At 44.6% G+C, this 19792-nt stretch overlaps 1 protein-coding gene across 4 annotated transcripts in view; it reads left to right on the forward strand.

The window, feature by feature from the left end:
* Nucleotides 1-19792, forward strand: part of PCMTD1 (protein-L-isoaspartate (D-aspartate) O-methyltransferase domain containing 1) — a 60594-nt gene that overhangs the window by 8439 nt on the left and 32363 nt on the right. The window contains exon 2 of one of the 4 annotated variants that reach the window (XM_082675186.1): nt 18056-18485. The exons of the other annotated variants lie outside the window; for them this stretch is intronic. Within the exon in view, the coding sequence (XP_082531312.1) occupies nt 18179-18485 (307 nt within the window). The 5' untranslated portion in view covers nt 18056-18178. The remainder of the gene's footprint in view (nt 1-18055; nt 18486-19792) is intronic. 4 annotated transcript variants of the gene reach the window in all.

Genomic DNA, 19792 nt, shown 5'->3' on the forward strand with positions numbered 1-19792 from the left:
TAGAAATACCATAGCCCAAAAACAAACACAAAATGAGCCTTTCTTTGTTTGACAGTATTTCGAAGGATGGTGTATTTTATCCCTGTGACCCTGTGAGTCCTGGTACTCTTAGTCTCCTGTTTGCATTCTAGTCTCTTTTTAAAAATTAATCAATTAATTAATTTATTTTTGGCTGCATTAGGTCTTTGTTGCTGCACGCGGGCTTTTCTTTAGTTGCAGCGAGCGGGGGCTGCTCTTCGTTGCGGTGCGCGGGCTTCTCATTACGGTGGCTTCTCTGGCTGTGGCGCATGGGCTCTAGGTGTGCCGGCTTCAGTAGTTGCAGCACAGGGGCTCAGTAGTTGTGACTCGCAGGCTCTAGAGCGCAGGCTCAGTAGTCGTGGCTCGCGGGCTTAGTTGCTCAGCGGCATGTGGCATCTTCCTGGACCAGACCTCGAACCCGTGTCCCCTGCATTGGCAGGTGGATTCTTAACCACTGTGCCACCAGGGAAGCCCCCTGCATTGTAGTCTCTTGATGACTAGAGTGGATTTTTAAATTCATGGTCACCTTGATACTCAAATATAAGAGCAGATTTTGGAACACATGAAGGTAGTTACTACAGTTTTAGTTTTAAGAAAAAGCCTGGCAGTGGTCTGTAGTGATTTAACATGTATTATAAATACCATTGTGAAAGAATTACTTCAGATACTTCTAAACCATTTTAATGGTTTAATGGACTTGACTTTTTTCCTGCAAATAGAGTGATTTTGAACCTTTATTCTTTTATGAACCAGAGAAATTAGAACTGGCAAAAGAAAGATTTAGGCTTTTCTGCAGTGATTTATATAAATACCTGTATTGTAACTGTTCCTGAAATTGGTTTGATTCTGATGGAAAGGGAGAGATCACCATGGTCTTAAACTAGTTGAGCCACCTTATTGTTTATGGCAAAAAAGCTTTTTGTAAGCATTCTGTTTCTTGTTAAGGACTTGTTCAGCTGTCACTGTTTAATAATCCCTGGTTTTATTGTGCCTAGATAGTACATCCTGTATGTATTTGGGGCCACACCTGCATATGCACGTGCGCATGGACATCCGCGGCGCACGGCTCCAGGAGGCCCCATTCACACAGACACAGTGTGATTGCCATTCCCTGCGCTGCCTCAGGAAGTCTCCTGTGTGTGACGGATGCTCCCTGGAACGGTGCAGTACGAGATGCTAATATCTTGGTGCTTTAACATTTTCACACTTTTGTATAACTTTCCCTTCATTTAATCTTTACAACAGCCTTGTCAAAGAGTGTCTTGTGTGGTGAGTATCATTAGTCTCATTTTATAGATGCATGAACTGAGATTCAGAGTTAGTTCCTTTTCCTGAATCTGCTGAATCTGCTTTCTTTCCTGTGAAAGGATCTGCAGTCTTCAAGGACAGAGGGCTTGGTGCGAGAATAGACCTAGAACTCAGAGCCCATTCTGCCTCCTAAGGAAGTTAGGTCATCCCTTTGCTTGGAAGTGATACTATTGCACAGGGTTTTGTTAAGATTAAATGAATTAAAATGGCACCGCTTTATATGCAGTAAATGCTCAACTAATGAAAGTTGCACTAATGATAAAGGTAGTAATGCTTTATGAGTCACACACTGCTTTTCAAGTATCATGAGATCAGTCGTCACTCGGCAGAGCGAGGGACTCGCACAGCAGTAGTGTCCATTTAAACGAGAGGCTAGCCTTGGGAGCAGCCTCGCGTCAGTATTGTGTGGGGGGTCAGGAGTAGCCAGGGAGCCGGGGCGCGGTCGCTGGGGAGCCACCTTAGGCTCGCTTGTCTTCCGTTCGTTTTTAGTGATAACACGCAAAGCACCACCTGTAGGGCAGTCTGTTTTTAAAAGGGTGCTCCCTCTTGAGGCCAACCTGGAATCATACTGCATTAAAGTTTGAGCCATTTTGAATCTGCTGCAAAAATCCTGACAAGTACCAACAGCTGAGAAAAGGTGGCAGCTCTCACGTACAGGATCTTAACTCACGCTGAACTGAATTTCTGTCAGCCCTCAGAATGAATCTGTGCAGTGGCTTCCCACTGTCCTAAAAGTAAGGGCAGGAATCGAGCAGGGTTGAGCCCTAAGTGGTTTTGAGCTTAGGCACAGCTTCGCCCAGTGGTGTAGCATATTAGGGATGCTCGAGTTTTTTTGTGATACTGCTCCAGGGTTTTAGGACTGGGCATACGTTTTCATTTATAAGAAAAAATGATTACATGCCTTAAGAATAACCAAATCAAGAAATTGATGGTTTTATTTGTTGCAGTGTTTCCAGTTAGTGCTTCAAATTGATTTTCAGGGTCATCTTTAAAGTCCTTGTATAGTCGTCTGCAGTATAGTCATTGTTGTTTCAGGGGACTTTAGGTTGTCTTGGTGTGGCCGTGCCTTGTCTGTAAGGGAAAATGACTTCCGTGTTCCGTCAGGACCACGAGCTCTCTTGCCGCCGATTATCCTTGTGATCTCTTATTTTGTTTCCTGTGTCTTGGTGAGTAGAATGGATTCAGGCCCCAAGTGTACAGATTTAATTCCCTGTGGAGCAGCATTTGGTTGTAGACTTCGGGCAGTGTGATAGACAGATAATGCCCTCTTCCCCAGGGTGTTCATGCTTTAATTCCTGGACCCTGTCAGTGTGTTACCCTGTATGGCTCAGGGGAATTAAGGTTGCTAATTAGCTGACTTTGATAGGGAGAGTGTCCTGTATTACTGTGATGGGCCCAGTGTGATCACAGGGTTCCTTAGAAGTGGAAGAAAGAGGCAGAGTGAGGACTCAGCCTGACGTGGCTGGCTTTGAAGATGGAGAAAAGGGTCATAAGCCAAAGAAAGCAGACGGACACTAGACTTTTGAAAATGCAAGAGTAACCCCCCTTAGAGCCTCCAGAAAGGAATGCAGCCCTGCCTGCACCCTGATCTTAGCCCAGTGAGACCTGTGTTAGACTCTGATCTCCGGGACTGTAATATAATGAACCTGTGTGGTTTTAGGCAGTTTCATTTGTGGTAATTTGTTAAGACAGTGATAGAAAATGTATACAGGTAATAATAACACATTGTGATCATTTGATTCCTTAGTGAAGTGATTGCTAAGCAACCCCTTCCCCCAACAAAATATTTAGATGACATTACAAAGCTGATAAAAAACTAGTACTGCTGTGTTTACTTTTATTAAAAAAATGTTTTTAAAGGCTTGATTTAGAGCGTTTATATTAGTGTCATTTTTATTTATTTATTTTTGGCTTCGTTGCTGCGCTGGGGCCTTCTCCAGTTGCAGAGAGCGGGGGCTACTCTTTGTCGCGGTGCGCGGGCTCTAGGCGTGCGGGCTTCAGTAGTTGTGGCACACGGGCTCAGTAGTTGTGGCTCTTGGGCTCTGGAGTGCAGGCTCAGTAGTTGTGGCACGTGGGCTCAATAGTTGTGGCACGTGGGCTCAGTAGTTGTGGCTCGTGGGCTCTAGAGCGCAGGCTCAGTAGTTGTGAAGCATGGGCTTATTTGCTCCACGGCATGTGGGACCTTCCCGGACCAGGGCTCGAACCCGTGTCCACTGCATTGGCAGGCGGATTCTTAGCCACTGTGCCACCAGGGAAGTCCTACTGCTGTTTTTAAATGGGGGTGGTCTTGAGCCCTGCCAGGTGGGATTTTCTCTCATTTTTGTAGCATCCTGGAGATAGCTCTTGAGTTTTTGGAGCTTCGTTCTGTTTTTAATGACAAAAGTGGTGTATTGGGTAGGTGAGTCAAAATGGTGTACAGATGGGAGAACCACAAGTATGAAGACTGTCTTGAAGTTAGTTGTAGTAATCTAGCTAAAATTGATAAGGATGGTGATAGAATGGAATTTTCACTGAGAGCGGTGGGAGTAATTGAAGCGAGTAGCTGCCCTGCAGGGTGAGGGCTGTGTAGAAGGCTTTGGGTGTATTGTGTTTGAAGTGATGGTGGGGACCCGTGGCCCTGTGAAATTAATCTAGTAATTTATTAAATGCACTGGAAAATTTGTACTGAAGAGGAGGGTGACTTTGAATCAGCAGAGCAAGAGAAAGGAGTGATACATACCTGCCCTCAAAAGCCTGAGGCAGTATGTTGGAGGAAGGCATGGACAAAATTAACAGCTGTTTAAGTCGCTTTTCTGGCAGATAGAAGCTGGGGTCCTTGTGAGTTTGCTACATGGAATCCTTCCAGTTTGGGGGAAGGAGTCTTATATTTGAAGAAGTTGTATATACTCTTTGTTCTCAGTAGGAAAGAAAGACTATCCCTCTGCATTCACTGTAAATAGACATAAGTAAATTTCTACCCTAGGCTCCCCTGCTGTAAAAAATGGAAAAATGACAGTAAGGTAGTTGGATAAGGTAAATTATTAGAGATTATTATTTTTGAAATTTTTTTTTTTTTTTTTTTGCGGTACGCGGGCCTCTCACTGCTGTGGCCTCTCCTGTTGCGGAGCAGGCTCCGGACGCGCAGGCTCAGTGGCCATGGCTCATGGGCCCAGCCGCTCCGCGGCATGTGGGATCTTCTGGGACCGGGGCACGAACCCGTGTCCCCTGCATCGGCAGGCGGACTCTCAACCACTGCGCCACCAGGGAAGCCCGAAAATATTTTTGTTCTTCCAGAACACATATACCTCCCCACACAACACACATTAAAATAAAACCAAATGCTCTGTAGAAGCATAAGGATGTCTTTCTGGCTAGTCCTGCTCTTCTCTGGTGTTCAGTGTATCACATTTTTAGGGCACAGCAGCAACGTTTATATGGCTTATTTACCATTTTTTACTGTTGCTTTCTTCCAAAATTATTTTCTGCAAAATGAGTAATACAACAAATCCATTGAATTCTTTAGGGCCTGTTTGTATATTCAGTTTTCCCTCTGTGTTCCTACAACTCTGGGACTGCATTTTCCAATAAATGTTTTTTGATGGTCTTGTCTTCTTTCGATTTGAAATGCCACTGGCTAGAAAAAGTAACCTTTACTATTGCTTATCTCTGGCATTTGTTTCAAGAATTTGGCTTTGCTGTTTCCCTGTTCCTTCATTCCTTTGTGGGTCTCTATTTTTAGCCTGCCTACCATGTCTACATGAAATTTAATGAGTTTTTCATTGGTTTTATTTTGTCCTTTTCCAGGTGTGCTAATAATTATTGAAGTCTATACAGGGGAAACAAGGGAACCAGAAAGATGTTGTGTTTCAGTTAACAAGCTCATGTTTAAGCTGACTCCCAGTAGCTGAGGCTGCCAGGCATCCTTCTGTCTAAGAGTGTGACCCAGTGATGGATCTCCTGAGAAGGAACTTTAATTAATTAATTAAGTTTTGGCTGTGTTGGGTCTTCGTTGCTGCGCCTGGGCTTTCTCTAGTTGCGGCGAGCGGGGGCTTCTCTTGTTGTGGAGCACGGGCTCTACGCGTGCGGGCTTCAGTAGTTGTGGCTCGTGGGCTCTAGAGCGCAGGCCCAGTAGTTGTGGTGCATGGGCTTCGTTGCTCTGCGGCCTGTGGGATCTTCCTGGACCAGGGCTCGAACCCGTGTCCCTTCATTGGCAGGCAGATTCTTAGCCATGGCTCCCCCAGGAAAGTCCCCCTGAGCAAGAACTTTAAGACGGCAGAATTGGCGCCTGCTGCCCTCAGACTCCTAGTTGCTGTTGACCGTCTAACTTCCCTTTGTGATCACGGTGGACAGCTCTCGTAGCACAGAAAAGCTGGTGACAAGTGTTTAACATTTTGCCAAGAAACTAGGATAAAACACAATCACATACTTGGAAGTTTTAAAAAAAGGGGTGGTCATTGCAGGATACAGCAACTCACATCAGATCCATGGGACTGTGGGTGTTCTGGCTGGCATAGTATCAGGGTCTCGTGTATCCTCAGTTCATTTTACTGCCTAACTGTCTTTCGTTCTCTGATGGACCTGAATGTGGTCTTCCTGGTTTTCAGGTTTGTATGAGTCTAGTTCGTACAGGAACGGCAAACCACACGGTACTTTGAACAGGGAACGTTTAATGTGAAGAATTGTTAGCTGTAATGGGATTGGCTAGTAAGTAAAGAGAGCCCTGAAGAATATGGAAACGGTGTGAGGAGCAGCCACTACTCCTGGGGCTGGGATTGAGCGCTCCAGGAAGAGGCCCGCCTGGCGCTGAGATCCAGGCCTTGTTGGGAGGGTGTCTGGCTCATTGGATGGCAGAGAAGTTGCTCTGGTGCCTCCTTGATGGAATTTTCTAGAAATCTGCTCTCTGGGGTATGAGGCAAAAATGCTAGAGAGGTGTTTCACCAGAGGCTGCCTTCCGCAAAGTGGCTAGGGGAGCCTCTGAGGGAGCCAGGTGCCGGGAACCCTCTTGCTCTGTGGGAGCCCGCCGAGACATGGCTACGCTGTCCAAGGTCAGGAGCCTGCAGGAGGAGTGAGGTGGAAAGCCCGGGCGAGGGGCTGAGAGGGACAGGAGGAGGGGCAGAGTAAGGGGGTGAAGACTTGTTCGTGGGACCTGTTCAGTCTGGGAAGAAAGTGGTACTGGCGGGTGTTAGCAAATTGTGGCCCGTGGGTTAAACTGGGCCTGCTGTCTGTTTTTGTGTAGCCTGCAAACTAAGAAGGGTGTTTACATTTTCAGATGGTTGGAAAAATACTAAGAGTACTGTTTCATGATGTGAAAATTCTATGTAATTCAGGTTTCGGGGGTCCATAAATAAAATTTCTGGGACATAGCCACACTATTTGATTTATAAGCTGTTTGTAGCTGTCTTTGCTCTGGAAGCACACAGTTCAGAAGTTGTGATGGAAACTATGGCTTGCAAATCCTAAAATACTTGCTCTCTGACCTTTTATAGAAAAAGTTAGCTCAAGGACTGGGGACACTGAAGGTTAAGTGTAGTGGTAGAAGGATCAGCAAATTAGATGCAAGACGTGCCTGGAGAATGAAATAAGGATTCCCAGGGGCAGTGGGTGGGCAGGTTCTCAGACATGAGACAGTTGCTGTTGTTGGAGTTGTGGTGCTTGTTGAAGGTGCCCAGGATGATGGTGAGAGCTGGCGGCAGAGAACCTGCAGCTGAGGTGCCAGAGTCCCCACTGACACTGGGGGAGTGGACACCTCAGGGTCCTCAGTGTGCGGATGGGGAGATCAGTGTGCACAGATAGGAGAGTGGAGTGGGAGGTGGAAATGCACAATGTCTTCTGCACCTTTTCCAACAAGAGTGAAAAGCAGTCGCTGTCAATCTTCTAGGCCTTCTTAAACACGGAAGACTATGTATGTATATGTGTTTTCTCTAGCTTCTTATTTTTATATGTGTGTGTATATATATACATGTATATGTGTACACATACACATATATATTTTATATGTATATATTTTAAACACGTATCATGAGTTCACATTGATTCCTCCAGTTCCATCCAGCTCACGAGATATATCCTCGCAGTCTTGCCCCAATCTTTCCATGCTTTGGTTTCCCTCAGAAACACCATAGGGTTTTTGAGATCTCATTGACAGTTGGCACCTAACATCCACAGTATTTTATGTGTCTTTATTATATTTTATTGCTAGATTTCTATACATATGATGAATGTTTCTTGAAATGGAAACATGTTCTTTTGTGAGAGGACTAAGTAGATCTATATTAAATCATAAAAACAGCTGTTGAGCACATGGTGTGTGTTATGGAATGTCACAGGCAGTTTACGTAGATTATCCCATATATGTCTCGCTAATCCTGAGGTAGTTATTATTATTAATATTGGGTTTACCATGTAGTAGCTGAGGCCTAGAGAGATGGATTATGTGTCCTGAGGCCGCATAGCTGGGAAGCTGTACAGTTAGGGTTCCGACACAGAACCCACACAGTATCCTATGAGCCTTTATCTAAGTATAATTTTTATTTTAAAAGAGCACTTTCTGTTAGAATATGATTCATAATGAACATACAACTTGATGTGAAGTTATGATTTGATATGCTAGTACTCATTCTACAAATGGTCCTTGTAAGGGTAGCAAAGAGTAAAGCGAAATTAAGTTACATTCCTGTTGATGTGGCTCCTGTCGAATTCTGACCAGAATCTCACGTTGCGGAGGGCTGTGACTCAGCACGTAACCTCCGTGCCTATCAGAGGTCCTGAGACTAGGTTATCAGTTTTTGTTTATTAAATGAGGAAATCATCAAGTAAAGTCTTTTTGTGCAAAACACTTAAAAATTAAAATATCCAAATGTAAGGTAATACTATTTGCTTTGAGTAACTTTTTGTTGAGGGAACGTGTAGTGTTTTAAATACGCTATGAATAAACATGATTTTACTCACCCATTTTGACTACTGTTTATAGTTTGAAGACCGGTCTAATTTCATTTTAAAATGAAACGGTTTCTTACATTACTAGAGACCTTTAGTTCTGTAAATTCATTTTAGCCAAGTTAAAAGTAAATTTTAAACATTTTTTCTGAAAATATGCTATTTAAGAGACTGATTTCCTTGAGCAGAGACTATCTGTGTGCACTGAAGCCATCCTTTGACATCCTTTCCTCAGTGTGCCTGTGTCGTGCTCATCTTGCCGGATTCGTGGTGAAGAAGTGTTCAGTGCAGGCTGGAGAGAGGTACTGAGCTATAGTTGTAAAAGCTTTTGCAAGCATTTTGATTGCTTAGTTTGGACAGTTTTCTGAAAATGAGATTTATTAACTAAAGGAACCACGGATGACAAATGAATCATTTGAACTTAAGGTGAAGCTCTTAGCACTCAATTCAGAGCCCATGTAGCATTGTTATGATTGTCTTAGGACGACAGTTCATCTCTCAGAACTTATTAAACTTTCTCTGGGTTGTGAGTAAAAATAAGGATAGAACTATTTGTCCCCATAAATGAAATGAAGCTATAGTATCAATGTGGTGTGTGTGTGTGTTTGCGTTTCTCAAGGGTCTCAGACCTGCATTTCTAGTCACTGTATTTCTGATAATGTGAATATTAGTAGTAGTGCATGACGTAAGATCTATGAATAAGGCTGAAATATCTCTGTATTTAGGAAATCTAGAACAATTTACTCTTTCTCGGTTGGTTTTCTTCGTTCATATGGTGCAGGTAATACCGCCTGTTCTGAAATACCCGAAGGTAATTCTGATATCATGTGAGTTGGTGCTGAACTACAACAAGGTGTTTTTGTTTTATGCAGCTTGTACTAGTGTCTGTCTGTAGATAAGGTGACCGTCATGGGCTTCAGAAAGATGCCATTTTATAGAACTACCATACGACCTAGCAATCCCACTACTGGGCATATACCCTGAGAAAACCATAATTCAAAGAGTCATGTACCACGATGTTCATTGCAGCTCTATTTACAATAGCCAGGACATGGAAGCAACCTAAGTGTCCATCGACAGATAAAGGGATAAAGAAGATGTGGCACATATATACAATGGAATATTACTCAGCCATAAAAAGAAACGAAATTGAGTTATTTGTAGTGAGGTGGATGGACCTAGAGTCTGTCATACAGAGTGAAGTAAGTCAGAAAGAGAAAGACAAATACTGTATGCTAACACATATATATGGAATCTAAGGAAGAAGAAGAAAAAAAAAGGTCATGAAGAACCTAGGGGCAAGACGGGAATAAAGACACAGACCTACTAGAGAACAGACTTGAGGATATGGGGAGGGGGAAGGGTAAGCTGTGACAAAGTGAGAGAGTGGCATGGACATATATACACTACCAACCATAAAATAGGTAGCTAGTGGGAAGCAGCCGCATAGCACAGGGAGATCAGCTCGGAGCTTTGTGACCACCTAGAGGGGTGGGATAGGGAGGGTGGGAGGGAGACGCAAGAGGGAGGGGATATGGGGATATATGTATACGTATAGCTGATTCACTTTGTTGTACAGCAGCAACTAACACACCATTGTAGAGCAATTATACTCCAATAAAGATGTTAAAAAAAAAAGATGCCATTTTATAATACTGGAAAACGGTAGTTAACCTACTTACATTCTTTATCTTTGCTTAGTCAAGTGCTTACTTAGACTTTTTGAAAGTTTTTAAAGGTGCCATCAAAATAATTTGATGTAATGACTGTGTGACAAGGCCAGTCTTTGCACTACACAGTGCGTTAATATATAGCAAGAACATCTTTGGCGTGAGCTCATCTTCGGGTTTATTTTATAACGAAATGTTGGAACAGATTAGTGGAAGGGAACAGATACAAATCATCTGAACTGATGAGTAGTTTCCAAACCATGTAGTTTTGCTTCGGAGTATTCTTTTACTTTTATTTGACTATTGTCCTGTGTGAATTCATAATTTTTCAAATAAGCCCCACTTTGAAAGCGTGACCCAAGAGGAGCTGAAAATACGTATGCTTTTCTCTCATGCTTCCCCATCGATCTCATTACGTCCTAAGAACATTGTCACTTAACGGACTGAAAGCGGACAGCACAGCTGCCAGTTCAGTATTCTGACTTTTCCGAGTTAGAGGAGGCAAACGACTTGCAGGCTGTGGCTCCTATGAGGATTGTAGTATAGCACTTCTTAATACTTCTTGAAAAATGGAAAGATGGCAAGTAAATATCCTCAAACCTGATGAGGTTATTCCCCGAGGACTGGTTTTGTTAGGTCACAGACACGTGTATAGCGAGGGTGTTTGTGGTCTACGATTAGGGCTGTGCTCAGTGACCACGGGCTTGCGTGGCAGTGGTAGAGGTTTGACAAGGCCGTAGATTCTTTGAGTAAGAGGAGAGGAGAGACTTCTGGAGCTATATGAAGTTCTGTAATTTTCAAAATAAAAAAAATTCAGATTGAGTTGCTTCCTATCTCTTCTTTTAAAAAGATGTGTATTTCTTTATCCCCTCATGTCCTGTACCTTGAACTCTTCAGCGAGCCACCACCTACTGCTTCTCTGTCCATCTGTGAGTTCATGCCGTTGTCCACTGTCCCAGGTGGGGAGGAGGGGAGAATTAGAAGAATGAGGGGCACTGTGGGGAAAGGCAGCAGGGGCAGCTCTGGAGTCGTGGGGCTGAGAAGGTAACTGAGAAGTCCACACCTGTGAATATAGGCGTCTTAGCACTTGCTGAATGTCAGAGTATCTAGTGTGGACGCTTGAACGTGGCTTATCAGTTTGCCTTTCTTCCTGGCGCTCCAGCTTCAGGGTTCACACTCCCTCTAGAATCGTGTCTCACGGAGGCCGCTCGCTAGGTGATAACGGCGCCAGATTCCAGAACTGGTGCTTCCTTGTGTTCCCTCTTTGGTCTTCTGGATTGAAGAATGAAAGTTTGCAATGTGCATTGTGTCATAGAAGTGAAAGAAAATGAAGTATTTACTGGATTTGTGTATTACTAGGAGCTTTCTATGTAGCGTACTCTTTACTCTTCACAAATTGATGATGTGGTTATTATTTTTCCCATTTTATAGATAGGGAAACTGAAGATCACAGGTTAAACAGTTTGCCCGAGGCTGTACAGTCATTAAATGACATCAGATGCTTAATTTCCCTCGAATCCAGGGGTCCCCAGCCCCCGGGCTGCAGACCCGTTAGGAGGCGGGCCGCACAGCAGGAGGTGAGAGGCGGGTAACCGAGCCAGCCTTCGTCTGCCGCTGCCCACCGCTCGCGCCCCCGCCTCCGTCCGTGGAAAAATTGTCTTCCATGAAACTGATCCCTGGTGCCCAAAAGGTTGGGGACCGCTGTTCTAATCCATTCTTTCTTTGGAACCAAGAGTACAAAAGGGAGGAAAAAAAGGAAATGAGAGGTTGAGGAGAGGGAAGGAGATCTGAAGTGAACATCTTTTCAGCTAAGAGAATGAAAGGTTCTTCGGAGTGAGAGGTCAGGAGCCTCTGGGTCAGCTGTTGTGTTTCAGGAGGGTCCACGGCTTGACAGACCGGATTTGCGTTGTGGCTCACCCCTGCCAGCTGTGAGCTTGTCTCGTGGTCTTTGAACTTTGTTCTCGTCAGTAAGGTGAGGTTAGTGCTTCTTCGTAGGGATGCTGAAGAAACAGACTCCAGTGCCAGGTAGGTGGAGGTTCACAGGGAATTGCATGTGTGTGTTATTAGTGGTAAAACAAGGGCAAGCTTTGCATTGTCCTTGGACGTGGAGTTAATTAGATGTTCTCAGCAGCTTTTGGCATGGAGTAGCGAACCTTGGCTCACCCTATTTTTTCTTTTTCTTCCTTTCATAACTCTCTATGTTTCCTCGTGTTTGTCTGTCATCATTGAGAAAGGTTCCCGTGCGGTTCTCTCTGTACTCAGAGCGGCCTTGGTCCATGACTCCCATGTCAAGATCCTTGAAGGCTTAAGGAAGAAAGAGCCTATGTTCGTGCCCTCCAGTAGTGTGTTCTCCTTTGTTTGGGTCACCAGTCTCCTTCCCCCAAAGCTGGGTGGGCTGCATCCCCACCTCTGCGGGGACAGGAGCACAAGGAGTGACTGCTGGCCACCGGTGCCAGGAAGGCAGGGGAGGGGTCAGCCTTCCGCCTGTTCTCTTCCTGCCCCGTGGCGTCTGTCTGCCACTGGCTTGCTTCCTGCCTCCTTTGACTTGGCTTTAACCTCCCATAAAACATCCCTGAGCTGCCTGAAAGACACCATGATGTTGAATGGAGCTGCCAGTAGTTCTTTCCCGCTGCCAGGTACATAAAGTCACAGACCTAATTTTGAAAGCGTAGGGCAAGCAGCTTTTGGAGCACTTGGAAATCATGTCAGGTGAGCTTATGTGAATGTGCCCTTTGCTCCTCCACCCTCAGGAGTGAAAACTGTTCTGAGGAGTAAGTGCCGCAGCTTCCTTCTGGGACATAACTGCTTAAGCTGTTCAGTCCTTTATTCTGACACTTTGTCCTGTTCTACCTTTACCCTTTCTTCTTTTTCTTAGAATCCTTATTTTGCTTTTATTGTTTAATGCAGGACTTGAACACCCCTAAATTTTTTTTCCTTCTACGTTAGAGAAAATGGCAGGAGTGCGGCAGAAAAAATTGTGATTGAAGTAACAAATGCTGAGGCACAGACGCTCATTTCTAGATAACTAAAACTCAGTTGTATTCAATGCAGGTTTAACTGATGCCAAAATAGCAGGGAAATCAGAGCCCTGGGCTACCTTAGGAATCCGAGAATTAGCCTCTTCATTTCACAGGTGAGGAAGTGGTGTTCTGGAGGGTTGCCCAGAGCCATACAGCGAAGTTATCAGTGGGATCAAGGCTACACCTTGGTCTCTTGACTTGTGTTTGGCACTTTTCCATGATCGAGATGGAATTATCTCAGAATTAACAACTGGCAAACACATTCCATGACCTAATGCTGTAATGGCTTTTTAAATACTGTTTGCCTTACTCATAAAAAATGAACTGAATTTCAAGGTAGGAGATGATTGTTGAATTATCAAAATATTCACTACAGATTTAACTTGCGAACTCCTCATATGTACATTGATTGTAATCAGTGTAAGTCTCACGGTCCAGTAGTCAGGGGATTGGTTACTTGGTGCATCTGTCTGATGGAACATCACGCCCCTGGATTTTGGAAGAATTTTTGATGGCATGAATAAATGCTTAAGACATTAACTGAATGTCTGAAATAATATATACAGTATAATACCAACATTATGTTAAAAAAATAAGAATATTGATGCTTAGAAAGTAAATAGTAACAGTGACTCTTCAAAGGTTAGGCTTATCAATAATTTTTATTTTACTTGGTTTTCAGGTTTTCTGCAAATGCATGTACTACTTTTATAATCAAATCAGTGAATATTATAAAATGTAATTTATAATCATACATACAATTTATATGTACTATGTGATTCATTTTCACTCAGTTTTTCAGAACAATGTATATGATAAAATGACATCTTTGAAGCTCTGTAGTGTAAATTATTATTTATATTATGATCTCTTTTTTGTTCCGTGGTTTTTCTGCTGTAGACTTATTTTATTTGTTAAATGTATTTTTATTCCTTAGGAAACTATTCTCCATGTGTCTTTATTGTACTTCTTCTGGTCTAAATAAATATATATAGCTGTCTTCATTTTTACCTTGTCAGTTTTGTTCAAATAATGCAGATACGCAGTTTAGAAAGTTAAGTGATACTACGAGCCTTGCAGACAAAGCATAGCAGTTCCTGGCTTCACCTGTCCCCCCCAGGAGGCTCACACTCCAGAGGGAACTTAAAAAGGTAGCTTTTACGTCCTGCTACAGATGAAGGGTTAACTCCCATACCCCCTTTACCTCCCTCTCATCCTCCCAGTGTGGTTAAATGACTATTCAAGTTAAATCAGCAATCATGTTTTCTGTTATGACTGTGTAAATATTGCCTTCCACAGACCAAATAATGTATTCCAATTCTAACAGTCCCTTTCTTTTATGGTTTTGGTTTTCCCTTAACATCCTGTTTGAGTCATTCAGTGCGCTTCTCATTGTCTGAAATCCTTCCCTGGCTTGCCCCGTCTGCAGGAGGAGGTCCAGGCTCCATGTGCTGTGGCCTGCGAGTTTGCCAGGCCCCTTGGTCCTTCTGGCCTCGGGAGCACTGCTTTCTGTCCCCGGGCTCACCTCTGCGGTGCTGTTTGCAGTGTTTGAGCGGGTGTGTTGCCCCTGTCCCTTCTACATCCCGAAATGCCTTTCCTGCTTTCTGCTGTCTCTGCTTCCCAGGCCTTCTTTAGGCAACTCGTGTGGTCCTTCCATCCCCTCCCCTGCCCCCACTGTGTCTGGGCTGGGTGCCCCCTAACACCTTGTGCAACTGCTGTGCCCTGTGCATCTGAGTTTGTAATTGTTTATGCCAGCTGCTTGCCACATGTGCTCTGGGGTCCTTGAGGTCTCCTAGGATCTTTTCAAGGGTCTGAGAGGTCAAGTACTGGGTTTTTCTACTATAACATCTGAAAACACCTAATGTTTTGCAAAACAGCAGGGCTTGTGGGAAAAATAGCGTTGGGGCATGCCACTCAAAGCCTGTGCAGCCAGCTTACCAGCAGAAACAATACCAATCCTAAGGAAATTTCTGGGACAGCTAAACCTCTGCTGGGGTTTGCAGCTGGCATCACAGCCAGTCAGTCCTTCACAGCCTTAAACCCTGGGGTTCATCGTCCTCCTTTGACATTCAGGCCCTGGAAGACCATTTGCTTATGGGTTATCATTTTATTTGCATATAGATGTCATTTTTATTAAAATTAAAAAATATGAACCTGGGTATAGCCTTCATTAGTCTGTTGTTTTAATTCAGGGAAAACGTCTTAGCATTTTTACATCTGCATCCACAGTCCCCCAGATCACTTGAAGACACTGTCCCGTCATCTCATTGTCTTACATAGGAAGGTACTCTATTCTAAGCTTTTTGCTTGAAGTCTTTATGAGCTGCCACGGTATGCCTTTAGTGTGTGGAAGCTTGTGCCTTCCTGTCACTTCAGAACACGAACATGTATTGTAAACCACCACACCTTCATTATCTCCACGTCATTACCATGTATGCTGAACGTGTGAGCTCATTTGTGTTGAAGAAACATGCACTGCAGCAGGTTGTACCTCCTACTCCAGGAAGCCCTTCCTGACTTCCTCCCTCCTGCACAGCCTTTCAGCTTTCTGTTCAGATCGGTTTCTTTCCTACCAGACCAGAGAGAAAGGAGTCTGGGAAATCTGATTTTGCAGTTGGGCGCTACACCCTGTTGACAAAGGTGATGTTTTTTCCAGCCTTCTTAGTGCCTGGTCTGTTGCAGTAGATCTGAAACACAGATGCACTGCACTTTCTAAAATGGAAAAGTAATTTCCCTTGTTAATACCTGACTGACTCTGCTGCCTATAGTAGATGTTCCTAAACTAGAGTGGACTCCTGGGTCTCCAGGAACTCAGGAGCCTTCTAAAATTGTATGCAACACTTCTAATTTGTTCATTTTTTAATAGAGGGGAGTTTGTGATCAGACTCTCAAAAGGGTCCCCCCCAAAGAAATCACTGGCCTGCAGGCTGAAGTCTACCCAGCTCCGTGTAATTTCTCTGCTCTCTTGACTTAGGCTGAGCTGTTTCCTCAGCCTGTAAATTCCCTGACTCCCATTACTGTGTTGCACAGTCCATGCCCTTAGGAGAGCTTCCTTGATCCCCGGAGCCAGTTCCCTGTGGGCTCCGTGGGCTCCTTCAGCAGCGTCTGTCACGTGAGCTGTAGCTCCCCATCCTTTACGGACGGTTTCTCACTTGACAGTGGGCGTGCCAGGGCCTTCTTACCAGGCTTACGGTGGCGTTGGTGAGGCAGTACACAGATGGCGGCAAATGGCGGCAGTCCCTGCTCGCTTGGGTCTTTCCTTTGCCTTTCTCACTGAGAGTGTGAGCTCCCGTGTGGTGCGGTCCACGCGTGCGTTTTGCTGTGATGATTTTGGGTTAGAGTTAAGAAGGACCCGAGAAGGGTCAGGTCACTCTTCAGCCATAAAACAGAGCAGAAGGGAAATAATTCTTCAAGCTAGTAGATTACGGCGTTTCGGTAGAGCCGTCTGTAAAATGTCTCTGTGTAGTCAGAGTCGCTCTCGTCAGATCCTCAGCAAGTGCTGCCGGGGGTGGGGGTAGGGGGGATCTGACGGCAGCCGCCGCTGCCCAGCGTCGCCAGCTTTTCTGTCGTCTCGGGAAGACTTTGAGGACCCGGTGAGAAAGCTATAACCTGTGCTTAGAGGCCATGCTGTCAAAAACACCTCTAAATGGGGAATTCCCTGGCGGGCCAGCGGTAGGCCTCGAAGATCCCGCAAGCCTCACGGCGCGGCCCCAAATCCCACCACCCTTAAGTGCTGGAATTGCACCCCGCGCGGCGCGCGGTGCTGGAGCTGGAAAGGGTCTGTCCCCGTCCGCCTTCGTTGTGTGGCGGGCGCTCAGCTCGTGGGGAGGATGGCGCCGCGGGCCCTGGCCCTTTCCAAGGAGAGCGGGTGGGGACGTCGGAGCCAGCCATTTGTGTGTGTGAGCTTGAGCGCGCTAGATAGGAGCGCGGCGCGAGTCTGCAGTGTTTCCCCTGCTTGGAGAGGAGGAGAGACAAGAGGGGCCCCGGCAGTGGGGCAGGCCCTAGGGGCGCGGCCGCTCTGTCCGGCTGCGGTCCGGCTGCGGTCCGGCTGCGGTCCGGCTGCTCGCCTTCTCGCCAGTCAGGAGCGGACCGAGTGGGCTGTCAGAACTCTGGTTTTTGGCCATGTGGGTGTTTTTGTTTCTCGCTTTCCCTCTCGCCTGATTTATCAATTCAGAAATTAATTGATACATGAATTTGCTTATTAGCGCATTGAATAAAGCTTAAATTGTGTATTGAATAGTACTATTGAAATTCTTATTTTATCAAGTTGCACTTATGTTTCCGTTCAAAGATGCTGAGTTTGACTTGTTAAAAGTTCATTGTACCTACGTGTGTATAACGTATGTTCTAAGGCTTAACCTATTAAAGTTGTTAACAAAATTTGTGGTCTCATTTATCATGACAGGGTTTACCAAACACAACAATCTTAATATGTATATTTACCTATATGTATATATATTTATTTCTATACACACATTTTAAACATGTTCCATTTTGTATTCTGTGTTTAGGTAATCTATTCTTCTTTATGTTAACCTTTTGAATTTATGTGGTGCATTTAGGAATTGATAGTGGATGTTTAAGTTTAGGAACTTTAAATCCAGTACCTAGGCTTTCCACACTCTGAAGAAGGCCACGTGGCTCAGTGATGGAGGGGCGTGGTCTCTGGAATCGGGAAGGCCGGGGGCCACGCCCCAGCCGCGCCCCCTTCCAGAGCAGCCTGTCCACCATGGCAGCCACTGGCCACGTGGGGCTCTTCAGCACTTGGAGTGTGGCCAGTGTGACTGAATTTTTAATTGTATTTAATTTTAATTAATTTAGGTCTGGGTAGCCATGTGTGACTGTGGCTGCCATACTGGGCCTCACAGTATGAGGTGATTTAACTTAGTTCTGTGTCCCAGGTTTCCTGTCTGTACAGAGGAGATCAAACTTAAGCTGCCTTTTGTGGTGGTTATAAGAATAAATAAAACAATATATTTAAAGAGCTTAACTCTGTGCCTGGAACAGAATATGTCCTTGAGAAATGGTAGTTAGTTATAATGACTATTATATATTTAATAAGCTGGAATTACTTTCCTTTTGAGCATTCATTTAAACCTGTTTATTTTTATTCTTCCCTTTCAGGATTAATTTATTTTTGGAAATCAAGTGCAATATTAAAGGAAAACAAACCACACTACATTATTGGAAGCCATTTCTGCTAATTTTATTACATTTTAAAATTTATGGTTTGATTTGAATACTATCATGGGAGGAGCTGTGAGTGCTGGGGAAGATAATGATGACTTAATTGATAACTTAAAAGAAGCTCAGTATATCCGCACTGAAAGAGTGGAGCAAGCCTTCAGAGCGATTGATCGCGGAGATTACTATTTGGAAGGCTACCGAGACAATGCTTACAAAGACTTAGCCTGGAAGCATGGCAACATACACTTGTCAGCACCTTGCATTTATTCAGAAGTTATGGAAGCGTTGAAACTTCAACCAGGATTGTCTTTTCTTAACCTGGGAAGTGGAACCGGATATTTAAGTACAATGGTGGGCTTAATTTTAGGTAATTTAATTTTTGTAAAATTCTATTTTAAAAAGTAAGCTGAGTTTGTATTACTGTTTATGATTTATAGGGTTTGTAACTTTGTGTACAATGTATGTTTGAATGTATATTCTAAAAGTAGTTACCTTCCTTAAGTGTGGAAACACAAGGTCATAGTAGTAATCTTGCCTTATTTTCAGCCCTGACCCTGATAGTTAGCTTTGCGTTCAGTCCTAGGCTTAAAAAGTTCTTGGAACTGTTTTTGAACCCCCAGCCATTGTCTGTACTTAGAATTGAACAGTCGGAAGGTGGGAAACTCAGGAGTATCATGTAATCTACTTCAGGTAAAGTGTCCTGACAGCTGGCATCCTGACAGCTGGCATAGAGAGTTTGATGGCTATCAGGCAGTGCCCCATGGTGAAGGGGATGGTGCTGTGCTCTTGTTAGGGTGCAGGAGTCTGTGGGGTATGGAGGGTGTGGCACTGTGGGGCAAAGCACAGGACCGGGGAGAGAAGTGTGTATGTCATTAAGTTTCAGCCATCTCGTTGAGTGTCTCTCTGCCAGGCCTTATTTCTGGAGCGAGTATGCAGCAGTGATCAAAAGGGACAAATGTCTCTGCCTTCAAGAAGCTTACTGGGTGCTTACTACGAGGGCTAGGCATTGCTGAAAGCACTTGACATACAGTAACTCATTTATGCTCCCAGTAACCCTGTGAAGTATGTATTGTCATGATTCCTGCGTATGTCGGTGAGCAAACCGAGGCACAGAGGTTCAGTAACTCGCCTAGGGTCACGTAGCTAGGAAATGACAGCTGGGGGATTGAGAAGGCGGGTGGACAAAGCATGCACGCAGGAGCGTCTGCTCTGAGACATTGTGATGTTGGATGGAGGATGAACAATCACGAGTGTCACTGAGCCGCTTAGTATACTGAGAACTGCTGTGTGACAAGCATTAAAGTAGAGCGTCAGGCCCATAACACGGACTCTTGCCCTTGGGTTGCAGACTGGCGGGAGTGGAGAGACAGGAAGATGCACGGTTCTCATCCCGTGTGCTGTGTGCCGTGGTTGGGTGTGTGCCCACGTTATAGGGATGAGACTGGTTTACAGACTACTCTACAGTGATGGGGATCATGGAAGGATTTTAAATAGAGAAATGGCTGTACTCTAGGAGGTCCTGGTGCGCTGAGGCAGTCCTGGTTTTTCCTGGTTATCCTAGCATCAATATTAATGATGTCCTTTTCTTTCCCAAAGTGTCCCAGTCTGCACGGTAAATTATGTGTTCACATCGTACGACTTTAGGCATTTTCAGGCCTAAAGTTCCCCTTTCCT

The sequence above is a fragment of the Grampus griseus genome (assembly GCF_964374135.1).
Source record: "Grampus griseus genome assembly, chromosome: 17".
Lineage (NCBI taxonomy): Eukaryota > Metazoa > Chordata > Mammalia > Artiodactyla > Delphinidae > Grampus > Grampus griseus.